The 21,356-nt window shown below is 41.2% G+C and overlaps 1 protein-coding gene across 2 annotated transcripts in view; it reads right to left on the bottom strand.

Moving 5' to 3' along the window:
* The window catches only part of Fam45a (family with sequence similarity 45 member A), a 21,740-nt gene extending 10,449 nt beyond the window's left edge, over positions 1–11,291 (bottom strand). The window contains exons 1-6 of one of the 2 annotated variants that reach the window (XM_005352570.2): positions 11,196–11,291; positions 8,405–8,601; positions 5,991–6,070; positions 2,734–2,882; positions 1,877–1,988; positions 454–554 (exon numbers count right to left, since the gene is read on the bottom strand). In XM_005352570.2, coding sequence (XP_005352627.1) covers positions 454–554; positions 1,877–1,988; positions 2,734–2,882; positions 5,991–6,070; positions 8,405–8,601; positions 11,196–11,250 — 694 coding nt within the window. In that variant the 5' untranslated portion in view covers positions 11,251–11,291. Of the gene's footprint in view, positions 1–453; positions 555–1,876; positions 1,989–2,733; positions 2,883–5,990; positions 6,071–8,404; positions 8,602–11,195 lie in introns of those variants that run through there. The other variant, XM_013348200.2, reaches the window with a different exon arrangement.
* Between the last annotated feature and the right edge of the window lie 10,065 nt (positions 11,292–21,356).

The following is a 21,356-nucleotide window of genomic DNA, read 5'->3' as shown; positions in this document are numbered from 1 at the left end:
GGATCTCTGTGAGTTTGAGGCCAGCCTGGTCTACAAGAGCTAGTTCCAGGACAGCCAAGGCTGTTAACACAGAGAGAAACTCTGACTCAATAAAAGTACCAAACAAAAACAAAAACAAATAAACAAAAAACCACTCAAAATCAAATTACTGATTAACTTGGCGCTGGGAATATAGCTCAGTGGTAGAGGCCTTGCTTAGCATGCCTAAAACCCTACATTCAAGTTCTAATACCAGGAAACCACACACACACACACACACAAACAAGTTAAAATGACAATTTTGTGCATTTTACTACATATTTTAAAAAATATTTCTAAATTGGAAAAAAATCATTCTATTTGCAAAAAAAAAGTTTTCTTATTCATCTTACCAATGTGTGCATGCCCCATCAATACAAACACATACGTTAAACATAAGCAGAGTCCTTCCTAACCTAGGATGTTCTCGTGTACCTGTGCACATCTGCAGGCCTTCCAGTTCTTCAGCATGGAGATGCACGTAAGAATGCAGGATGGTCCAGTCCTGTCGATGCCACACCAGGGCAGGCAGAGTCCTAAGGAATAAAGGAAAAACTCAGTCATACAATTGCTGGCCTTCACTTTGGACACTTGTCTGTTTCTACTCCTCCCAAGAGGAAACATCCAGGGTAAAGTTCTATGGATGGCTATGTAGAAACAGAGGAGAAATCTAAGCCTTAAATGGACTTGACAATAAAGCAATGCCTGTGTGTATGAATGTGTACATATATGTATATATTTTATTTAATTTTATGTGTATGGGTATTCCACCTGAATTCATGTCTGTGCAAAACATCTGTGCTTGGTGCCCAAGGAGTTACAGATGGTTAAGACCCACTATGTGGTACTGGGACTTAAATCCAGACCTGCCATAAGAGCAGCCAGTGCTATTAACCACTAAGTCCATATCTCCAGCCCCAAGCCTAAATTACTTACTTTCTTTCAAACAAAAATTTGCTAACTCATTGTATCTGCCAAAGAAATAGTTGTAGTCTGTATTGTAGGAATGTGTGCAGACACACCACAAACACCCACTCACATATATAAACATACACACCACACAGAAGTTAAGGAGAGCCCTTCCTCCTGGGGTGCACATCTGCAAGTCCATTTCTATGTTGTTGTTTTTTAAGACAGGGTTTCTCTGTGTAGCCCTGGCTGTACTAGAACTAGCACTGTGGACCAGGCAGGCCTCAAATTCAGAAACCATCTGCCTCTGCCTCTTGAGAGTAGCCTTTGCCTTCCAAGTGCCCTATTTCTAAAGATAAATAAAAATTCAGTGACCCTGAACTACTAGCTCTAAACTGAATCATAAAAATGGTATTTTACTCACACTAACCTGTTGTAGAATATTATTTTCTGGTGTGTGACTTTTGTTTATGCTTCATTTGATTAAACTGAATGGCCAATGGCGAGGCAGGAACAAGCTAGGCGAACTGTCAGACAGAATATAAATACAAGGAGAAACAAGGAAGAGAGGGAGCAATGGGATAACAAGGGGAGGACATGGTCAGGGCAGCCACCCGGCCAGCCACAGAGTAAGAGTGTAAGTAAGATATACAGAAGTAAGAAAAGGAAAAAGTCAGAGGCAAAAGGTAGGCAGGATAATTTAAGAAAAGCTGGCAAGAAACAAGCCAAGCTAAGGTCAGGCATTTGTAAGTAAAAATAAGCCTCCGTGTATGCTTACTTGGGAGCTGGATGGTGAGCCCCCTAAAGAACAAAGAGTAAAGAAAAAAAAAAATCACACTACATTAACCCATGCTCTTTTTATCAAATATGCAACAGAACATAGCACACAGCAGCATCTAGTATCTCCAACTGTAAGGAAAGCTCACACTTTAATAATTAAAGATGGTACCTGGTAAACTCCTGGACAGCTTCTATTTTGGGGTGATAAACAACAATTCGTTTTTTCAACATCAATGCTGTGTGTAAGATAACAGTTTCCATTCCAAATTGAGAAACAATGTCTTAAAATAAAAAGAAAAGATTGCATTAAATACATAAAAGCATAACGTTTCCATTAAAAAGAATTCTTGTTATATAAATACAAAATGACTTTTAATACACTGGCTACCTTAAGGCAAATGTTATTAAGTGCAGACATACTTCATTTAGTAGATGGATATGTTCATTTATGTCCTCATCAGGATATATATCATAGTTGCAGCCCTTTGGGGACTCTGGATACACAGATAATGCCAGAATCCCAAGGAAGTGCAATAAATAATACAAAGGAGAATCAACACTATTCAGAATCATAAAAAGCTTTGGAGAACACCCAGCCCCGACCTCACTGAAGCCAGCAGATGGAGAGCAGTCGGCTCTGTTAAGGACGTGAAGCAGGGCAGCTCCACCTCCAAAGGACCACAGGATCTGTGGCTCGGCTTTTGGCTACCTGTCATTGTATTCTTCGGCTAAGTGTTGGATTAGACTATAGACATGGCTGTAGCTCTCTAATAGGAAGAGTTAATGACTAAGATGTTAGGAAAGAAAAACTGTGGAAGTCAGTGGAGACCATGAGCCATGAAATTTAGCTAAAGGCACATTTCTATAAAAGACACAATATGGAAAAAGGTTGCCACAAAATGTTTTGTTCTGACAGAATTCTAAATCAGTAAGCAACGTAAGAATTGATGTATTCTGCTGTATAGAAAATGCCTTGGCTTGGGGCTTTTGTTGCTGGTCAGGGTTTTCCTTTCTTTTCTTTCTTACCTTTGATGGAGCCTGCAAGATATGCCTTGCGACTATCATAGTCTCTGCTAAAGAAAGAGCCATTTTCTTCACTCTGGCAGATCCCCTTGGTAAGAACTGCAATGTAACTCTCCATCATTTTAACTGGGCTCCCATGTTTCAGATATATTCTGTGAGAAAGGACAAAAGGTGATAATGCTTTTTATGCAGTATAATGTGGGAAAGGAACCAAGATTAGACACTAGTATTTTCTAGATTATGAAGTTTTAGCATTTCCAAATGTGCAAACCTGTTCATAGCATTTCTTCTCTAATTTACTTTGAAATACAACACTTGACAAATATAGACCATTTCTTTGAGAAAGGCTCTCTCCTGCCATCTGGAAATGTAGTTCCTATATAGGGGAAATTAACAATGGATTCCCAAAGCTGTTACTCCCAGGAATATTGTATTCTTACTTCTTCTTATGTCTTATGCTCACAACTGCTGTCCTCAGTCACACAACTCTGTTCTCCTGGCTCAACTTCCTTTGACAAGAGTTCAAAGCATCATTCACAGATAAAACAGTGCTGAAGCACCTATGCTTATTATAAGCAATCCTAGAAGTTACTACACTTAGATGGTTAAGAAACCCAGTGATAAACACAGACATCTGCCATCAAGTTAAAGACTTCCAAAAACACCAAAAGGAAGTCAGCTGCACTTATAGAGGCCACATGTTCAGTCTCTTCCCCTTGAAGTCCGGAGCAACTAAGACTACCCTCTCTCGTTTGTTTATTCATTTATTAATTATTTGACAGCAATTTATTTATTTAGAGGCAGTGTCTCTCTGTGTCCTGGCTGTCCTAGAATTTGCATGTAGACCAGGCTGGCCTCAGATTCAGAGAGATCCTCATGCCCTGGCCTCGAGCGAGTTGGGATTAAAGACTTAAGCCACCAAGCCTGGCTTAGAGCTACATTTTGCTTGAGAAACTTGACTGGGGCTGGTGTTATACTTCAGCAGTCAAGGGTGGGCCTAGCCTGCTTGAGGCCCTGAATTTGATCCACAACACTGAAAAATTAAAAAGACATCACTGGGCATAATTGGGCCTTTCAGCAGCAAATATAATAGAAAACTGAGAAAATTAAACTGAAAACTGAATTTTACAACTGACTACTTGAAAATTATATTTATTGAAGATTAACTGGGAAAAAAGAGCTAATTTAACTGATTACTAAATGCTAATTATTTCATGCTACAAACTGAGAAAAGGGTGGGAAGCAATAAATACTGTGACCACCAACAAGAGTATATTGCAGGGGTTGTGTGAACTGGGGCTGGGGAAAAGGGGAAATTCTGAATTTTATTGTAGACTCTTGTATCACTGATAATTTTTATGTGTTTCTTTCTTTCTTTTTAAGATTTACTTATTACGTAGACATACTGCATGTATGTCTGCAGGCCAGAGAGGGCACCAGATCTTATTATGGATGGTTGTGAGCCACCAAGTGGTTGCTGGGAATTGAACTCAGGACCTTTGGAAGAGTAGTCAATGTTCTTAACCACTGAGCCATCTCTTCAGCCCCTTACGTGTTTCTTTTGTTTTTTGTTTGTTTGTTTTTTTTGTTTTTTGTTTTTCGAGACAGGGTTTCTCTGTGGTTTTGGAGCCTGTCCTGGAACTAGCTCTTGTAGACCAGGCTGGTCTCGAACTCACAGAGATCCGCCTGCCTCTGCCTCCCAAGTGCTGGGATTAAAGGTGTGCGCCACCACCACCCGGCTCTTACGTGTTTCCTAATAAAAAAATTTTATTAACATAATGAACAGAAACCAACTACAGTAATGGAGAAGTCAACATAAGATGACGACCTTGGGCTATGAGAGACAGAAAAGAACAACCCCCTTGAAAAGACTGTGTGGGAGAATCATGCAGTGTGGCCCCAAGGACCATGTGTGGACAGTAACTCTCAGGCCTGCCACAGCTGGTGTATACAGCAGACTCTAGGAGTGCACAGAACCCCATTAGCTGCAGGAGCTAGAGGAGGAAGGGAGGGAGTGGTGGCAAAGGATACCATCCAGGGACTGAAGCCTTCCTGAGTGACCTCTGCTGTGTGTCATAGGAAGCACACCTGCCTGATTTTCTCCCCAGAAATGACGATAAGCACCTCTACATTTACCTCACCATCATGAAAAGTGTTTGTCCATGAATGTGCACAAAGACATCAGAAGAATTACACATGAGCACACATGTAAAGCTGAGCACGTGGGAGCAGGAGGAACAGGGGACAGAGGAAGTGGCTGGCAATTGCTGAGTTCCCATCCCTTCTGGCCCATGGCCTGAGAGGAGGATGCGGAATGCGGAATGCCATAATACCATGCACTACAGAAACCAGACATCTAGGCTTTCTGAAGAGGAAGTTGGATCTGAAACAATACTGCCTTTGAACTCCAAAATACTTCCTGCTCAGTTCAGGTCTATTCAAATAGCCCTGACTAGGTAAGCCAGATACAATGGAAACCTCATGCTTTTTAGAAAACACCTCTATAGTGTTTTTAGTTTACAGCTTCTGGACCTGGACTTTTCTGTCAATAACTTCCCTATGTCAGTGCCACAAGAGCAGCAACTGTTTCTGTTCCATGGTGAGTCACATCCCTGGAATTTATCGTCCACAGCAAGTTTTGTAGTATGGCTAGTTACATAAACAGCAAAACCTCATTTGGTTAAAATACAGTCTAACTGTAACTCTTAAGTAATGGAGTTTTATTTTTCAATTTTTGCTTTGGTGTACATGTGCATATGTGTGGGGTACATATGTATAAAATACATAAAAAAACTCAAACTTATTAGGCTTACAGTAGGAAATACAAAAATTCCCTTCAGCTCTTCACAAACTATTGGGTGAGTGAGTTGACACATTTGACATTTAGAAATACATATTACATAGTGATACTAGTAAAACAGGAAAGCTAAAACCTGTGAAAAGCTATCATTAAAAAGTCAATGTGCTTAATATGTAAGAAATATTGGGACAGACCAAAAGTGGCAAGCAATCTCCCAGGGACTACAGAAATTGGACAAACTATTTTTTCTCCTCTCCTGCCCCATTTTCCCAAATCAGAAGACAAATCCTTCAAGCAAAGAGAAAGTCCATCCTTACAAATCAGCTTCTGCAAAGCCACAGTGGCTAAGTCAGGAGACTGAAGACTAAATTTGTTTCCTTCATGTGCATATCAGCTAGATCACTATAAAATGAGATCATCAATTTGGTGAATTAGCATTTAACACAGTTTTCATACAGACCTACACAATATCCTAGTGAAGGCAGCATATTTCTCTGGGTTAAAATCTTTGGCGGTCAGAACAATAGAAAAATGAGTCACCTGTCCAAAAGAAACAAACAAACAAAAGCATACTTTTTAAAGATACTTGAATAGAATTCAATAGATAGTTACTGTAAAAGATGACAGTATTATTCTATTCTAACAAACCTCTTGGACACAACATAGTTGCAATAAAAAGAACCAAAATGTCAAAGTCTTCACTGGCTTCTTTATACTTGTTTTACTTTGAGACAGTCTCACTATGTAGCCCATGTTGGTTTCAAATTTGAGACCTTTTGCCTCAGTCTCCCAAGTGCTAGATTATATGTGTATGCCATTGTGCTCTGTTGAAAAATATATAGTTTAGACTATTCTAAATCTTACTATCTTTGAATTCTGAACCACAGATGTGATTATGAATGCTGCTATAACTTGGCAGTCTATAATCCAAAACACAGGTCACATCCACTTAAGGCTGCATAAGAATTTTCCAGAAAGGGAGGCAGAGGCAGGCGGATCTCTGTGAGTTCGAGACCAGCCTGGTCTACAGAGCTAGTTCCAGGACAGGCTCCAAAACCACAGAGAAACCCTGTCTCGAAAAACCAAAAAAAAAAAAAAAAAAAAAGAATTCTCCAGAAAGAACTGAAAGAGAGATGTCTTATCAATTAAAAGTATCTGCCACTCTTGCAGAGGACCCAAGTTTGAATCCCTGAACCCACAGACTCCACCTCCAAGGGATCTGATGCCCTCTTCTGGCCTCTGAAGACACCTGTACTCAAATGGGCATACACATACACAAATAAAAGTAAAAATAAAGTTTGAAAAAGACAACAAACACAGCAAACTGAATGTAAGTAAATTAGTCACGAGGGCACAAATCTGTAATGGAAAGCACTTGGGAAGTGAAGACAGAACAACCAAAAGTTTACGGCCAGCCTCAGTTACATAGTGAGTATGAGGTCAGGCTGGGCTATAAGAGACCTTGTTTTAAAACAAACCATCAAAGAGAAAAAGTATTTACTGAACAAAATGCAAAGATCTTATAATACATTGAAACTTCCAAGCTTACGTTTTCTAAGAATCCTAAAACTCTTTATAAATGATTTTCCTATTTTTCATACCATTCTTTATAGTCTGGGCATACTTCATAAAGTCCCATTATAGCTCAAAGTTAACTCTGAAAAGTGAAGAGACACCACCAGGTTCATGCCAGAGACTCAGCAACTTGCTTCCTTATTTTTCTCTTGGAAAACTACTTGCTTGAACTAGGAAAGCAAGTAACTTAGCTGGGTGGCAGCACACACCTTTGGCACCGGGGAGACCGAGGCAAGCAGATCTCTAAGTTGAAGCCCAGCCTGGTCTACAGAGTTCCAGGACAGTAAGGGCTAAACAGAGAAACCATCTTGAAAAAAACCAAAACAGTAACAACAAAAAAGAAGTCACATAACTTATTCCCCGGTCATAGTAGTATTGTAACTACTCATAGAAAACAACATACCAATAAAAGTCTAATTATGACATAGATTTTCTTAATAATCACTTTAAATTAAATTGTATCTTAATCATATACAAGTAAATTTAAAAATTCTTAACTCAGCAAAGAATAGTTATAATACTTAAAAAAGTTTTTAAGGGACTGAAGAGATAGATCGTTCAGTGGTTAAGAACACTGGCTGCTCTTACAGAGGACTGGGTTCTAGTCCCAGTACCCACATGGCCATACATGACTGTTTCTAACTCTAGTCCCAGGAGATCCAACACCTTTTTCTGGTCTCTGCAGGCACTAGACACACGTGTGGTACATTCATACAGATATACATTCAGGCAAAACACCTATACATATAAAAATAAATTTAAAAAAAATTTATAAGTTTTTTTACTAGCCTGGAATGCACTTGTAGTTCAGGCTGGTCTTGAACCTGGCAATCCTCCTCCCTGAGTCCCTTAAGAGTTGGAATTAAAGGAATGTGTCATCGCTCCCAGCTTCTAAAATAGTGCTGTGTTTTTTAAACTCCCTATGGAGATCAGGCTGGCCTCAAACTCTCAGAGATCCATCTGCCTTCAAAGTGCTGGGATTAAAGGTATGAGGCACCACACCTAGTCCTAAAACAGATTTTAATTATGGAAAACACTTGTCATTTTTACTCAGTGTGACTGTGAGACTGCTCTTAAACCTCTAGTCTACCAGACTGTAACTTTGATCCTTAAGTTGTTGAGCATTCAACTAACCACAATGGAGTGCAAAAGGGGACAGTCCCAGAGAAAATAACATTCGAGGCTTTCAAGTGTGTATTGTGAAATACAGAGTCTACAAGTCTTATATTCTTAAATCACTTTAGATTTACTGAGTTTTTTTGTTGCTGTTGTTGTTGTTTGACCTTGTAGCAGTCATACCTTTTTCAAAATTGAAGCATCTGGGACTTCAACTGTAGTGATATAAAACCACGTTCTTCTGTACTGGCCAAAGACAAAGGGGTGGAGAAGTTTGTTTTCATCTGTTAGGCAGCATTTTCGAAGCAGCAGATTCCTTAATGAGGCTGTGGTGGAAGGATAACACCACACCCACAGAACTTCTCCATTAGTGTCCTTTTCTATGGTGGAAAGATGGTCACTGTGAGAATGTCAAACAGCAGCAAGGAAGTAAATTGATTGGTTACTTAGAAACGTTTTGTGGAATCAGTTTTAACAACCCACTTTACAAAGCAACTTAGGCTCTTGAGACCCAAAATTCCTATGAACTCGTGATGTACATTTGTTTGGTTGTTTTGTTTGTGATCACCCAGGCTAGTAATTCTCCTGAGTCTATCTCTCAAGAGTTGAGATTACAGGCTTACACCTTGATTTTAGTTTTAGGTCACCTAAGTAAAACAGGTAAAAGTGTTTGTTATGTAGCCCAATGGCCTGAGTTTGACCCCAGAACACACATGATCAAAGGAGAAGACTGGCTTCCACAAGTTGTCCTCAGACCTCCACGTGGAGAAACAGTCTATACGTTCACATACACAAATAAATAAATAAAACTGTAATGAAAAACTAGGCTTAGATATTTGTTAAGATGATCTTCTCCCACAAAAAAAAAAAAAAAAAAAAAAAATGCTATCGGGGCTGGAGAGATGGCTCAGCAGTTAAGAGCATTGTGTCCTCTTCCAAAGGACCTGAGTTCGATTCCCAGCAACCACAAGGTGGCTCACAACCATCTGTAATGAGGTCTGGTGTCCTCTTCTAGCAGGCATATATGCAAACAGAATATTGTATCCATAATAAATAAATAAATAAAAATGCTATCGACTTATATTTTTATGTAACAGGAAGATCTTCAATAAAAATACATAGAAAAGGTTCCTAAAAGGGAAAAAAGAGAGGGTTAGGCATATAGGCAGAGCCACTTGAAACCCTGGGTTTGATCCTTAATCCCCCTTTCCCAAAAATGAAGGAGAAAATGAAACCTCCTTCAACTCATGTTACATACAAACTAGATTAAAATTTGCGTTCTTTGACGGGGATGAAACCCAATACATCTTACATGCTAAGCAAGAGTTCTACTGTTCTACCAAATTTTTAAAATAAAAATAACCAAAATTATCCATTCATAATGTAATTTCATCACCAAAATAAGCATCTCAATTACAAAAAAGGAAATAAAAGAACTTGTGGGACTAGCTCAGTCCCCAAAGTAGTTGTTCACTATAGATTCGCATTACTATGCCTGATACCCTCTTTCTTTAGAATCAAAAAAATCTTTTTCTTTTCCTGAGACAGGGTTTCCCTGTGTAGCTCTGGTTACCCTGGAACTCACTATGTAGACCAGACTGGCCTCAAACTCATAGATCCACCTGCTGTTGCCTCTGGAGTGCTAAGACTAAAGGCTAACATTGCCCAGTTTAGAAGTAAATACCTTTTTTCTTTCTTTTTCTGTTTTTTTTGTTTTTGTTTGTATTTTCAAGACAAGGTTTCTCTGTGTAGCTTTAGAACCTGTCCTGGAACTTGCTCTGTAGCCCAGGATGGTCACGAACTCACAGAGATCCACCTGCCTCTAATTCCCAAGTGCTGGGATTAAAGGTGTGCACCACCACTGCCCCACAAGGAAATACCTCTTAAATGCAAGCCACAATAAAAAACTAATGGACTGGGTTGTTTTTTTTACGGGTAGGTATGTTGCAAGTCTTTTTTTTTTTTTTTTTTTTTTGAGACAGTAGCCCTGGCCCTGGCTGTCATGGAACTTGGTCTGTAGACAGAGATATCCCTGAAGTGATGACAAGTCCAAGATGCCTGGGGTACTTAGGCTTTGTTTTCAAGCACTTTTTAAAAACTGCATTAGATATGAATACAATGTGCCTAGAGATGGCTTAGCAGTTAGCACTGGCTGTTCTTCAAGAGGACTGGGTTCGATTCCCAGTACCCACATGGCAGCTCACAATTGGCTCCAGTTCCATAGGATCTGATGATCTCTTCTGGCTTCCGTTAGGCACCAGGCATGCACGCGGTGCAAAAAACATACAGTCAGACAAACACTCATGCAAAATGAATAAATAAAATTTTACACTGGAAGAAAAAAATGAATTGAGGATAAAGACACTCCTTTGAACTCTGAAAAATAATTAGTGTAGTTATTTGCTAAGCCTAAGCAATGGCTTGCACTCTGCAAGGAAGGATAGGGTTTAGGCGCATTAGAACTTCGGGAGAGAGACTATTCAAAGGATTTTATAAAGGTTCATTCATTCGTGCAGTCCGGTGTCAGCTACCGCCTGCTTGGACTGCACAAAACTCACACACAGTTTGAACTGTCCAAAGATACCTATGGATTTCCTCATCATAAATTCCTATAAACTAGCCAGGGTCACAAATGTGACCACGCAGCAGGGACATCTGGATCAACTGTCTCGTAGTTCTCCACCGTGGAAGTAGAGGTTCGAGGTCACCCTGCACGGGTTCCAACACTGGCTCCGCCACTTCCTCGAGACCCCCGGGGCGTCACCTATATTTCCCGGGAGCTGCAAACACCAGCGGCCCGGCCCCAGCTCCCCAACCCCGTATTCACAAGGCGGAACCAGCCCGCAGGCCTCACGTCAGTCCTGGCGGCGAGGAGGCCGAATTCCGCGGCCCGGGTCCAGCCCCTCCCTGGCAGATCTGAGAACCGAGGTGGAGCTGCAGCGCCGGCTGGCGGGCAGAGAGCCTGGGTCCTTACCGATCAGCCCAACTCCGAGCATCAGCTGTGTATCCGTAGCCACGACCGCAGCCATCTTCCGCCGCTGCCCCGTTCGCGCCGCAGGTCCCGCCCCCCTCCTCTTTGCCACGCCCACACCCCCAGTTCCGTCTCTTCCGGCCGGCGGATCCGACCCTGCAGGTACCGCCCCTGCTTCTCTTTCCTGGCGGGGACTTCCTCTTCGCAGCTCCATTTCTCTAAACTCTGTTCAATCACAGAGCCCCACCCAGCCTTCCACCCTCGGTTTGTGTAGTACCTTAAAGATGGAGTCTCCATTCACTGATTCATTACAAAAACGAAAACAAATAAAAAATAATTGGAGACCTAATATGTGTTGGGAACGCTGTTGACCAAAAGAAAATAAGCATTCCAGTAAGGGTAAGGGACATTAATTGGATAAAATATTGCTAGGACAGCTCAAAGTGATAAGCGGCATGAAGACAACAAAATACTGCAAGTTGGGGGCTGGAGAGATGGCTCAGGGGTTAAGAGCATTGCCTGCTCTTCCAAAGTTCCTGAGTTCAGTTCCCAGCAACCACATGGTGGCTCACAACCATCTGTAATGGGGTCTGGTGCCCTCTTCTGACCGGCAGGAATACACACAGAATATTGCATATGTAATAAGTAAATAAATATTTAAGAAAATACTGCAAGTTGTCAGGGAATGAGGTATACCACCTCACAACGGGTGTCAAGCAAGACTTCCTGAAGTATTATGTTATTAGGTATAATACACATGCCAACTATCAAAAGAAAAAGATCAAGTCATCATTTTCAGAGTGTTTCCTTGCTGTTTGATGAGGGGCTAATGACGGCAGTGTTGCAGTGACCTACACAACACACTCTCTGAAAGTAGATGTTTGCCTTACCTATGTACAGTTTCTAGAAAAGAAAAGAAATCCTTTTTTCATAATCTTGGCTTTTCCCTGAGCGTTAAATCTTACTCTAGAAGCTGGGTGAAGATGGCTCACGCCTTTAATCCCAGCACTCGGGAGGTAGAGGCAGACGGATCTCTGTGAGTTCGAGGCCAGCCTGGTCTACAGAGCGAGTTCCAGGACTGGAACTGGAAACAGACAGTTGCAAGCTGCCATGTGGGTGTTGGGAATTGAGCCTGAGTTCTCTGGAAGAAGCCGAGTGCTCTTAACTGCTAAGGCATCTCTGTCGTCCCTCATTTCAATAATTTTTTTGGTGTTCTGTGTGCGTGTGTGTGTATACATGTGTACAAGAGTATGAGTGCACACTTACCCATATGTGCACATATGAAGGCCAAGGGTATGTCAGGTATCTTCCTCTTACGTTTTGAAACAGAGTCTTTTGTTGGTCCTGGAACTTGTCATTGCAGCTAGGTCAGGATCTGCTATGCCCAACCCCAACCCCCCAACCCCTCCGGTAACAGATGTGTGTAACAGATGTGCGCCATTATGCCAGGCTTTTTATGAGGGTGCTGAGGGTCTGGACTCAGGTTCTTATGCTGGCACAGCCAAGCACTCTACCCACTAACCCATCTCCTTAGCCCTCCATTTTATTTTATTTATTTATTTATTTATTTATTTATTTATTTATTTATTTTTAAGACAGAGTCTCTCTGATTGGTTAGACTTTCTAGCCAGCAATCTCTCAGGATCCTCTTGTCTCTACCTCTCCAGAATTGGGATTACAGTGACACAACTTTTTATGTGGGAGTTGGGGATCCCAACTCAGGTCTTCCTGCTTCCTGACAAGCACTTTTCAGCCTTAACCATTTTCTCAACGTATACTGTTATGGGGTGTTCACCAGAGAAGACAGCTCAGACATGGGTTTAAGCCAATAGAAGTCATCACTAGAGAGTCAATGACGATATTGGGTGCTTGGGATCCCAGTGTAGCCTGAGAATTTCTTAGGGTGAACTTTTAAGCCCAAAAACCATGTTCTCAGTTGACATACTTCATACTGTTAACATTCTGTTAACAATAACAGCTAGCCAGAAGCAGAACTACAGAGGCCAAAAATCTAGAAACTTTGTAGTCTTATAGGATATTTAGAGACTTTCCCAGAATTATGGACTTTGATGAGTTAGGCCTTTGTTTTCATTTTGTCTGGTGGTGATATCTACATGTTGGATTTTGCAGCCTGTATGGCACTTCCATTATGGAGTCAGAAGTACTAAGGTCTGGAGGCCTGCTACGGTATCAGGACTTGTTACAGGGTGAAACAGGACTTTCCCAGTTGCTTTAGTAAACTAAGGTTCTTCTGCATGGCCAGCCAAGAATCTTCCTGTTTTTGTTTGTTTGCTTGTTTTGTAAAACAGGTATGATTTCTGTCTTAGTCAATATTCTATTAACGTGAAGGGACACCATGACCATGGCAACTCTTAATAAGGAAAACATTTAATTGGGACTCTCAGTTTCAGAAGTTTAGTCCATTATCATCATGATGGGAAACATGGCAGCACACAGGCAGATATGGTACTGGTTAGGTAGCTGAAGTCTCTACATCTGAATTGGCAGCAGAAACAGAGAGTGACACTGGGCCTGGCTTGAGTATTTGAAACGTCAAAGTCCACACTCAATGACACACTTCCTCCAACAAGACCACACCTCCAATAATGCTACTTCCTATTACTCTATGGAGGCTGTTTTTAGTCTTGTGAAGTTCGGATTGGTCTTCAACTTCCTATATAGCAGCTGGGGCATGACTTTGAACTTCTAATCTTCCTGCCTATAACTCATAAGTGCTGGATTTAATGGAGCTGGTGTTGGGTGCAGAGAAAGGATATTGAAGGTCATGTCTAGTGTCTATGCTGTGGGACTCTAGGTCAGAGCTGGAGATATGATTTATGGGAAGGTAGATATGATGGATGAATGTCCCTCATAGGCTCATTTATTTGAATGTTTAATCACAGGGAGTGGGAGTATTTGAAATATTCTGAAGGATTAGGGGTTGTAGTGTTGTTGGAAGAAGTTTGTCACTAGGGGTGGGCTTTGAGGTTTCAAAGCCCATGTCAGTCCCATGCTCTCTTTCTCTCTGTTTTCAGATCAGGATTTAGCTCTCAGCTACTTCTCCAGCACCATACTCGCCTGTTGCTGTGCTTTCTGCCGTGATGATTATAGACTAAGTTTCTAAAACTGCAAGCAAGCTTCCCGTGAAATCTTTTCTTTTATAAGAGTTGCCTTGGTCATGATGTTTCTTCACAGCAACAGAACAGTGACTAAGACAGTAGGTGACTGGTAATTATGCCCCCCTCCCCCCTTATTCCATTACTTTGTGCTGTCAGACCTGCCAGACAAGTTCTCTAGCATTAAGTGGTAAGGGTTAGAGAATGGAGATGGTGGAAAGAAAGCTTATCCAACCAATCTTTAGCTGTGAGACTGACCTCTGTTCTGTCATAGATGAAGTTGGGGTGTAGAAATAAACTTTCTAGTTTCAAAGCCCAGATCTGCCCATCTTAGCTGTACAGCCTAATTTACATCACTTGTTCTCCTCTTGGTTCCTTGAAATTCAAGAGAAGCTAACCACACTTACCTTTGTTCCTCTCCCAGTAAATTTTTTTTTAAAGATTTTATTTATTATGTAAACAGTGTTCTGCCTGCAGGTAGACCTTCGGGCCAGAAGAGGGAACCAGATCTCATAGATGGTTGTGAGCCATCATGTGGTTGCTGGGACTTGAACTCAGGACCTCTGGAAGAGCAGTCAGTGCTCTTAACCTCTGAGCCATCTCTCCAGCCCTCCCAATAAAATTTGAATCAGAAAAACTTTAGAAAAGTGTCGTTAGCCTTCTAGGGATTTCTAAGACTACCCCTAAATCCATTGATTTGTTTGAAGGACTCATCAGTTGCATACAGAATGGAATCAACTGAGTCTTTTGAAAACTTAATGTTCATTCAGTGACACATCTCCAACAAGGCTCTAGTCATTCCCAAACCGTTTTTCAAGCTGGGGAACCAGGTGTTCAAGTATTATATGGGCCTATGAGGGTCATTCTCATGCAAATCACCACAGAACACTAAAAAATTTATCATTTACAGTGATGTGTCTAAAAATAATTCCACCCTGTTTTAAAAGTTATCTTTTTGCTAGGCAGTGGTGGTGTACACCTTTAATCTTAGCACTTGGGAAGCAGAGGCAGGCAAATTTCTATGAGTGTGAGGTCAGCCTGGTCTACAAAGAGAGTTCCAGGACAGCCAGGGCTACACAGAGAAACCCTGTTTTGAAAAACCAGGAAAAAAAAGTCATCTTTTTGTTTTAGAACAGTTTGACTTTACAGAAAAGCCATAAGTGTAGTGTTGAGAGTTGCCGTATAACCCACACCCAGTTTCTTCTGTCAACCTTGTATCATCAGGACATTTATTACAAGTAATGGACCAAGATTGGTGTACCATAACTGTTTATTTAAATACCTCTTGTAATAGTATACTCCCTGTAATCTCAACTCTTAGAGGAGACAGAGGCAGGTGGATTGAGAATTCAAGGCCAACCTGGGCTACATAATAAAACCCTGTCTCAAAAAAAAATTCTTTGTTTTATATTCAAATTATCTAGGTTATATTCAAATTATCCATTCAAAAAACAAGTTCTGGGCTGGAGAGCTGAATCAGTGGTTAAAAGCACTTGTTACTCTCTCTGAGGACTTGGGTTTCCCAGTACCTACATGGCAGTTCACAGTCATCTGTAACTCCAATTTTAGAGGATCTGACAGTCTGTACAGGTATCAGGTGTGTATAGGGTGCACATACATACGTACATGCAAAACACATACATAAAAAATAACCTAAACAATTAAAAAAGCAAAGGAGTTCTTTTCCCAGTGAGCAGTTATGCATGAACGTGTGCACCCAGCCTGCATCCACACAGTTCTTTGGGATTCTTCTTCAGTCCACTTTCATGGCCTTTACTTTCTTCTTATGTAGGGCAACCATCTTGGCACCCAGGCCCAACTCCATCTCTGGCAGGTTTGTTAAACCTATTCCCCATGATCCTGACATGTTATGTGTGGTGATTAGCTGCATGCCACTTTCTGTTGCATATTCTGAGAATCTTTCTCTAGTTTTTGTTTTGTTTTTTCAAGACAGAGTTTCTCTACACAGTTCTGATTGTCCTAGAACTTGCTTGCTCTGTAGACCACGCAGGCCTTGAACTCAGATCCACTTTCCTCTGCCTTCCTATTGTGGTGATTAAAGGTCTGCACCACCACCACTACCCAGAATGAGAATCCTTAGTAACTGAACTTCTGACCCCGAGTCATCGAGCATCATCCCAAACCATGGCACCAACAACTAACTCTCAATGCTTCTCACTATTAGAACCTCCTGTTAACAGACTCCTTGCAGCTGGTGCACACAAGGCTTTACAGGATTTGGGGGAATTGGTGACATACTATTAACCAAAATTCTCCCTCTCTTTGAGTCAGGGTCTGAGGTAGACCAGGCTGGTCTCCAACCTGCTATGTAGCTGAAGATGACCTTGAAGTTCTGACTCTACCTTCCAAGTGCTGGGGTTAGATTACTTTTAGAATCTCATTATTCTTCTGACGTAATATGGAGAGAAAGTCCCAATGATGCATGCCTGTAATACCGACAGCCTGGAGATTAAGGTAAGAGGATCCCTGTGAGTTTGAGGCCGGATTGGATAACAGTGAAATACTGTCTCACAAGAGCAAACAACAGCACAAAGCTATAGAGATGGCTAAGCAAGTAAAGGCGCTTGCATGCAGGTTGGACAACCAGAGTTTGATATCCAGATCCTACAAGGTGGCAGGAGAGAACTGATGACTGAGAGTTGTCCTTTGACCTCCCCATGCATGTCATGGCATGCACATACCCACACACATGCACACAATAAATAAATAAGTAAGAGAACAGAGACACTTAGGTGGGCAGTGGTGGAGCACTCCTTGAATGCCAGCTCTCAGAAGAAGAGAGAGCAAGAGGGTCAAGGCCTACTGCCATCTGGGGGACCAGCTGTGAGCAGCACAGGGCTTTGACAGAAATCTATGGAGTCAATGAGGCTCAACTTTTCTATCTGAGGAGGGCAGGGAAAAACTCACAAACTCTTTTGATAGTTTCCTTCTTTATTCTCTCTCTATATAAGTTGTTTTACAGCTTTTATACACCAAAAGAATCTTCCAAGTAGCACAAGAGTCAAAACAGTTGCATTCCATTTCTCAAATGAATGATTATAGGGAAAAACATGTTTTTCATCTCCCTCCCATGATTAAACATTTTATATATTACAGGTGAGAAACAAATTATCCCAAGAATCCACATACGTTCATACCCAAGCAACTTGTTATAGATTAATCATATGGCAAGCAAGGTGTTTTTGTCAGGTCTTTTACTGGCAGGCTGCATTTTTCAGTTAACAAAGAAAGGGCCGATTACTTTATTACTTATCTCGACAGGTAACCTTATAAGGAATCTTAAAGAAATCACAAATGTAAACTTTTACATATGAAAAAAATCATTCAGCTCTACTTTAAATCTTTAGGGTACATATCCATTCATTAATAGTTTTTTTTTTATATCAGGAGATTGAGGGCATACATGGGTATAAGGAATTAGTCATCACCTTTTGTCATCGACCAAACCTAGCAAGGAGAGAACGTCAGCCAGTAATAATTGGGCTGCTTTGTTCTTGTTCCTTGATCTTGAAGAGTTCTGCATTCAGCTATATGCCTTTCTAAAACTTGTTTTCTTGGGGTTTTCACCTCCATGTTATTTAACAAAAACATCTTAGTCTGACTTTGTTATTTTCAAAGTTTTGTTTCAACTGTGAACACATCTCCCAACATTAAGTTTAAAAGAATTTAAACTAGCTGGGCTACTGGGACTTAGTTGTTAGTTGTTAACTTGAGCTAAAATCCATACAGCTCCTTATGTGAGACTCCCAGATCCTAGCTGTGAAACATACCCTTGTATTTAGTTTTGTTCATCAAAACTCTATATATGCTATTCTTATCAAACTAGACAGTACAGCTTAAGGAGGGGTCATCTTCTTGCCAATCCACAGGTTAAAAATGGCCAGTAGAATGGGATGTTTCCAAGAGATAAACACATTGTATTACAGTCAGTGGAGATCTCCCCACATCTACTCACACCATGCAAGATATGAGAGAAACAGAGTTGCAGCAAACATGTAAAGGCACAGCAGAAGCAAAAGACATTCCAGGGTCTGCAGTCCCATGGTCTTGCCTAAACGAGATTGACCCACCAGAGGATGCCCTTCTGGTGGGCTGACTCCTGGAACTTCAATGCAACTCATTGTTCCTCTTGCATGACCTATGACAAAGGCCAGTCTGGTCTAGAGATTGAGTTCCAGGACAGCCAGGGCTATGTAGAGAAACCCTGTTTCAAAAACCAAAACCAGAGAGAGAGAGAGAGAGAGAGAGAGAGAGAGAGAGAGAGAGAGAGAGAGAGAGAAAACTGTTAATGTCACTATGTTAATTTTCATAGTTACATAACAAATTAGCATGAACTAGAGGCTCAGAACACCCATACTCGTGAGCTCATAGCTCTCTGGGCTTGGTATGGTAGGGCTGGTCTCTCTCAGGCTGGAATCCAAGTGATGTCCAGTCTGCATTTCTTGTTGGAGATTATCAGAAGAACTGGCTTCTAAATTCAGACTGATGACAGCATTCAGCTCCTTGTGGTTGTAGGACTAATATCTCTCTCTTATGTGAGTGGTTGTTTACTGCTCTTAGCTCCTTATTGAAGTAATTTTTTATTATATTTTTTATTTTTATTTTTTTTTGGTTTTTCGAGACAGAGTTTCTCTGTGGCTTTGGAACCTGTCCTGGAACTAGCTCTTGTAGACCAGGCTGGTCTCGAACTCACAGAGATCCGCCTGCCTCTGCCTCCCGAGTGCTGGGATTAAAGGCGTGTGCCACCATCGCCCGGCTAATTTTTTATTATATTCATTTATTTAATGTATGTATATATATGTGTGTGTGTGTGTGTGTGTGTGTGTGTGTTATATGTAAGTCTGCATGTCAAGGGTTCTTATAGCCATCTCATTGGACTATCTCCCCTTTAAAAGTTACCTGTAGCTGGGCAGAAGCCTGCCAACCTAAGTTTAATACCCAGATTCCATGGTGGAAGGAGAGAACCAACTCCTGAAAGTTGTCCTCTGACCTCAACATACATGTACCCATACTCACACACAATAATAAAAAAATTTTAAAAGTCAATTGTAGCATATAACCAAATCCTACTTTTGAAAAACAGGCCTAGAGTTTATACAAAGCGGGTTCACCAGGAGATGGGAATGTCGGGGATATTACAGAATTCTGTCCACCATGGTCAGTCTCCACCACTTTATTTATTTATTTTATGTATATGGGTGTTTTGTTTAAATGTATGTCTGTGTGTGGCATGCATGCCGGATGCCTGTGGAGGCCATGAGGGCATCAGGTCTTTTGGTTGTGAGCTACCATGCAGGCACAGGGAGTCAAATCTGAGTCCTCTGGAAGAGTAGCCAGTGCTCTCAACCATTGAGCTATCGTTCCTGCTTCTTTTATTTATTCACACAACACATATTTATGCAGTGACTGCTCTGTACCAGGCAGAGTTCCAGGACTGGGGCACAAAAGCGAACACAGCCTCATTGGTCCCTTAAAGCTTGCCACCTAGTAACCAAGGAAACAATAATCACCTGATGGTGAACACGCTGCAGAAAATTCAAATTAGAGATGTAGAAGGAAAAGGGGAAAGGGAAGTATGATTATTTAAAAGTATATGAGACGCATTCATGAAAATGCCATAATGAAACCCTTTATTTGTACAATTGATATACACTATTAAAAAGTCTAAATTAAAGGAAAAACAGAATGGTCATCAGATTTACATTTGGGTATTGGATAGGGCTTTCTAAACAGGTGCCCTTTAAGTTGCTCTGTAACACAGAATGAAATCTCTACAAAGATTATCTCTACCTCCCAGCATGAAAGCCCACACCCTGTGGCTCCATGTTTCTCTGTAATCATGTTTGACATATTTAACAGAGACATTTATTTTCAAACCACACCCAAAACCACTCTTCAGTGTCTTATTCATTTTGTTTTGGCCTAGTTGGTTTGGGTAGCTTTGGGCCTACCTTCCTAAAATGCCAAGCAAAAAATGAGTTTCATGGCCACCAACAGTGACCTGCTTGATAGAGGTGCAATACATCCTTGGTGTATCTCTGCTGAAGAGTTCAACCTTAACTGGACTTGATGAAGGTTGAAAGCTGGAGGGTTTGGGATCTTTTTTTTCATATAGGTGAAATAATCAAGCTGCTCTGAAAACAGTCACAGAATTAATGTTTTCTGAGTATTAACCATGTGCCAGGCACTATCTGCATACAATGATAGGCTGCTCGAGTCACCACCTTAAGAGCCTGCCAGCATCACACAAGGACATCAACAGGCAAATGGGAACTCTCTTAGCATCTCTCTCTCTGTCTCCCTGGATAGTCTGCTACATTGACCAGGCTACTCAGAGAGTCCTGGGCTCATGCTATACTCCCACCTTAGCTTCAAAGTTGATGTGACTACAGGCATGTACCACTCTTCTTGGCATTAAAGGCGTGTCTCAATCAACTACAACATGTGCTCAACAAACATTTATCGAGTGCTTTCTATGTGTTAGGCACGCTTATAGGTGTCACATACATGAGCAAATAAACAGACCTGGCCCTTGGCAAGATTATTATTTTTTAGAGGGCAGTCAATAAATAAATGAATAAAATATGCTAGAAATCGATGGCGATCAATGCTGTGGAGAAAATAAAAGAACGATGCTAAGAGATGTAGGAGAAAGGGAAGTTGTCATTACTATATGGGGGAAGATTTTACAGTAACGGTGACTCTGGTGGGGAGAGTAATAATGCAGAGGACCAGGACTGTGCAAGGCCTTGTGAGATACTGTGAAGACTCTGACTTCATCAGGGGGTTGGCACCAACTCACTTTTACTTCCAAAGAATTTCTTTCCTGGTATGTGGGGAGTAAAGAGAAAGAACCAACGTGGAAATAAAAACCTGATTTAGTAGGTTACTACTTACTCTATGTGAGAAATATCAGTAACATGGCCGGGCGATGGTGGTGCACGCCTTTAATCCCAGCACTCGGGAGGCAGAGGCAGGCGGATCTCTGTGAGTTCGAGACCAGCCTGGTCTACAGAGCTAGTTCCAG

The sequence above is a fragment of the Microtus ochrogaster genome, chromosome 8 (assembly GCF_000317375.1).
Source record: "Microtus ochrogaster isolate Prairie Vole_2 chromosome 8, MicOch1.0, whole genome shotgun sequence".
NCBI lineage: Eukaryota > Metazoa > Chordata > Mammalia > Rodentia > Cricetidae > Microtus > Microtus ochrogaster.
Note: the sequence above shows the minus strand (reverse complement) of the source record. Positions and strands in the feature narration are given on the sequence as shown.